Source organism: Ornithodoros turicata, unplaced genomic scaffold, assembly GCF_037126465.1.
Source record: "Ornithodoros turicata isolate Travis unplaced genomic scaffold, ASM3712646v1 Chromosome36, whole genome shotgun sequence".
Classification (NCBI taxonomy): Eukaryota; Metazoa; Arthropoda; class Arachnida; order Ixodida; family Argasidae; genus Ornithodoros; species Ornithodoros turicata.
The window spans coordinates 595826-599845 of record NW_026999366.1 but is presented as its reverse complement, the minus strand read 5'-3'; the positions used below and the strand labels follow the sequence as shown (position 1 = coordinate 599845).

General features: G+C 45.0%; 1 protein-coding gene across 1 annotated transcript; it reads right to left on the bottom strand.

Annotated features, from left to right (window-relative positions):
* Positions 1 to 666: 666 nt before the first annotated feature.
* Positions 667 to 3177, bottom strand: LOC135373947 (CRISP/Allergen/PR-1-like). The gene is made up of 4 exons (XM_064606983.1): positions 3142 to 3177; positions 1403 to 1490; positions 1127 to 1302; positions 667 to 1052 (listed from the first exon to the last, which is right to left on the bottom strand). The coding sequence occupies exons 1-4, from the start codon at positions 3151 to 3153 to the stop codon at positions 939 to 941; spliced, it is 390 nt and encodes a 129-aa protein (XP_064463053.1). The 5' UTR covers positions 3154 to 3177; the 3' UTR covers positions 667 to 938.
* Positions 3178 to 4020: the final 843 nt, after the last annotated feature.

Here is a 4020-nt window from a genome sequence, read left to right as displayed (position 1 = left end):
AGGTGTGGAAGAGACCATACTGCTACTGCGAAACACTCTCTCCAGCTTCTGGTGAAAGACCCTTTAAGGGTGAACGCGCGGAGCCATGTTTATGCGAGTTTTATTCTGGGAAGCAAATTGCACACAACAAAACCTTTCGCGATATTCGGTAAAATTACACACACGCACACACTTTCATGAGACGTTTTAATCTGTTTTTTTTATGGTCCTCTGTACTCACACAGTCAGTACAATAGACTTTCTTTACAAAATCATTTCACATTTTAGTAAGGGATGGGTAGTCCAGTCATGTCGCATAGTCCATTCCCGCACTTGGCTCCAGCCACACATTGGCTGCACGGCTTGCCTTCCTTATACACAGCTTGCTTGATCAAGTTTCCACTGGACAATTGAAAATACGTTATCTTAGTGAACATCTTTACAAGTATAACGCTCTTGTCAACGTATATTCCCGCACGAACTCCAATGACATCTTTCTTTGATGTTTTCATTACCTTATTTGAGGTCATACTTATATCATTTTGCATCTTACGATATCCAGGTGTTTCTAGAGTGCATTGGCATTAATTTTGGTGTCGATACTGCTTTGGGGGAAAGCAGAATGATGCCCTTCCTGTAGCACCGTGCGTCGCAGGATCGTAATGGAATATGGCTTGGAATGTAAGAAAGTATATATGATTTGCGGGTATAGCGATGGCGATTCTGAAGGTCTTTCTGCGTCTCACGTTGCTCGGCTCATAGATAGGAAGAAAGTTAAGTGTCGCTCGCCAGCGGCGACAGTTGCGATGCATTCGCGAACTTAGGGGTAACATCCATCATGTAACCGACTCCTCCCTCTGTTGATCTGTATAGGTTTCACTGTGTATCACCTCCTTAGAGACTTTTTTTCACGCTGTCTTGTTGTACAAATCTGTAAGTCTAGTTCCAAGGAAATAGCCTCACATTTTTGCGTAGTTGCAGGTGTACAGCTTCTTGTAAGGTAAGGTAGATCCTGCGTTGGCCCTATAGCTATTATAGCCACAGCCCACGAAACGAGTCTTGGCCCAAACCACCTGTGATAGAGAAAACACTTAGGCGGTTAATGAAATTGTCCGTTGTAATCGGCTACCCAGCACTCTGACGGTACCTGAGTAAAGTGTCCGATGGGACGTCCTTGCGTCGGAAGAAAAGATCGAATAACGCTAACTGGTGCGTATTTGTACTCCCTAAACCACTTCTTGATTACAGCGGGCCAATCAGACGTGTCGTTGGCTCTGGTACTCGAACGTGTGGCTAAATTCTGCCCAGTCAACTTGAACTGTGCTGCAACGTTGAAGTGACATTATGAGTGGCGATATACACTTCCCCACTCCCCCCCCCAAAAAAAAGAAAGAAAGAAAGGAAACGAGGGGAAGCGCCATACTTGTGAATCTTTCCTTGACATTGTCGTGCGCGTAATTGCACAATTCAGCGTGTGCCTGAGCTATCGCAGCCAATTCATCGTTCCATTCCTGCGAAAGGAGAACATGCGCAACATTTGAGTAACACCAGATGATGGCAGATGGCCACCGCTATTGAAATACTACAAAGACTATGCGCGACATTAAACTGGGGATTCGTTATAAATGCTCGCTTGCTTCTCCTCATTGTGTCGTACTGTTAACTGTCGCGACGTGGGAATGATAATTTCGTTCAATTTGCATATTGTCAAGTTGCTGTACGTCAGGCAACTAAAAAAGTATACGCAACGCAAGGATCGCTCCCGAATCGCGTGTATGGAGTGCTCTGGCATGAACTCGTGAACGTGTGAACTCGAGTGTTATATTTTGAAGTTTGTGCATCATTTTAACGACATACTTTGCGAAGTTTACCACGGAAAAGCGCATGCAAACCTGAAACAGCACAGACGAACCCAGCAGGTGCGAATCTGGGGGGGGGGGGGGGAGGAGGGTAGTGGTCCGGACGCCCCCTCAATTCCAGACTTGAACATATAGGGTTCAATGGACCAAACCCAACATGCACCTGCCACTTGTCCATACAGGACCCCCCCCCCCTTCTGGAAAATCCTAGATCCGCCCCTTGAACCCTGCACCTCCCACATTCTTAAAAATGAACTTCACCGCATGGCACGTACCTAGCCAACCATCATCTCGAATGATATCGTTAGCTGACCTGATTTTCTGAAAACGGGAGGCGTACGCCTTTTTTGTGACACTTATGCTGGTCATAATTGTCATAAAAAGGCGTACGCCTCCCGTTTTCAGAAAATCAAGGCAGATAATGATATCATTTGAGATGATGGTTGGCTAGGAGCGTACTATGCGGTGAAGTTCGTTTCTAAGAGTGCAGTCTTCAGCGTGACCTCGGAAGCAGTTCTACCAACAAGCGGATGTTTTTATTCTCTTGTTTTTTTAGACAGATTATATTGTATCCATTCGGATTTGCCGCTGGTATGTGTACGAATACGGGTCACCAATAGTTGCATGGAACCTAAGAGCGGTACCAGGGCCTATACCTTATACTTATACATGAAAAATCGTATCAATCAAGCGTAAATATGACGCGAATAATCGTTGTGTACTACGATTTGTTCTATACGTTTTTTTTCCTTCGAGGACTAAACGCAAGGGCAAAAACCTCCACGCAGATGTGCAGTAACGCCAGAGTCCAACGTTGACTGATTGATACTTACAGGGGAATCACTTCTGCGCAAGACAACAGAGAAAGTTTGTTCGCACACCGCTCAGAAACGGCGTAAAATATAATAAAAACAGAAGTACTGGCGTGTTCTCCTTCCTTTACCCTCGTCAATGACACATTTTGTAGAATTCCATGACTATCCGTTGATTTGTATTGAGCCCGAATTCGCAAATATTTTAGTGCGCGACACTCTATCGAGATCGCAGCGCATGTTTCTAGACGCACCAAACTTTAATTTATTAAAAATCAACGGCTCAACCTTGTCCCCTGTAACAGACGTCATTGACTAGAGTAAAGCTAAGAGAACACTCCAGTACCAATCTTAAGATGCTAGTTTAGAGCGTTCACGTGTCCATTGCGAATAACAGTAGCCTATAGATTTTAAAGAAGTAATTCCCCCTTCAATAAAAAAAAAAAAAAATACACGGCTCCAACAGTCGACATGTTCTAAGTAATACCCACCAGCTTTATCATATTCGCTGCCTGGGGAAACTGTCCAAGCTGTCCTCGAGCGATATTGCGTCGTAGTTTGTTATGAACACGTAGAATGGTCTCTTTCTCCTGCTCGGACACTCCAACCTTTCGCTTCTGACAGGAATCGCTGTCATTCGGAGGCTTACAAGCGGTGTGTGTTACATCACCTATCTTGTACTCCGGTCGGCATCGCTCATTCGAAGCTCGTACCAGTACAGAGAGCGCTACGACTATCAAAATCGTCGTGCTGCGAAGTGCGGAGAGATACTGTCAGATTTTTTGTCCACACGGCTAGTCATGGGACAACTAACACAAAATGAAAGTACGAGCTATGCAAAAAATTCTTTTGAGTAAGAGTATTCTGGACTTACATTGATCCCATTTTTCTTCGAACAGTCGAATACCTAACGAGAAAGGTACACATAGTGCTCATTAGTGCTGATCATGTATATAAGACACACAGAATGTGAAGGAGAAAGAATGAATGCGTTGTCTTTCAAGTACCACGTAGCACACAAGGAAAATCCTCAGATCTTGATAGAACTGTCTGTTCCAGCCTGTAGTTAACGAAAAGGCCCGCCAATGGCATTCAGCCAGCTTCGAACTCACTTCCAGTCTAAAGCCGGCAAAAGATGCCAACTTTACACCGCCGCGTAAGGTTAGTATCCACAGCCAATAATCTATGTTTTCCTTCTGTTTCAGACTGTTCTGCTTGGCTCCGGCGCAGGTGTAAATCGGGCATTAGTCAGTGACCACGCGCGTCGGTTAACGGAATGATCCGTATCTTGCGACGACCTGATGAACAACCGTGTCATCCCCGTGGGTTTCGTTTAATACCCCTGAGTACGGTCGTCGACGCTCGCACTG

Excerpts from the sequence above, each read along its gene's own strand:
- LOC135373947 (XM_064606983.1), bottom strand. Across the intron at positions 1,303-1,402 it reads TGTCAAGGAAAGATTCACAA|CACAGTTCAAGTTGACTGGG; the intron begins GTATGGCGCTTC and ends TCAACGTTGCAG. Across the intron at positions 1,053-1,126 it reads CCATCGGACACTTTACTCAG|GTGGTTTGGGCCAAGACTCG; the intron begins GTACCGTCAGAG and ends TCTCTATCACAG.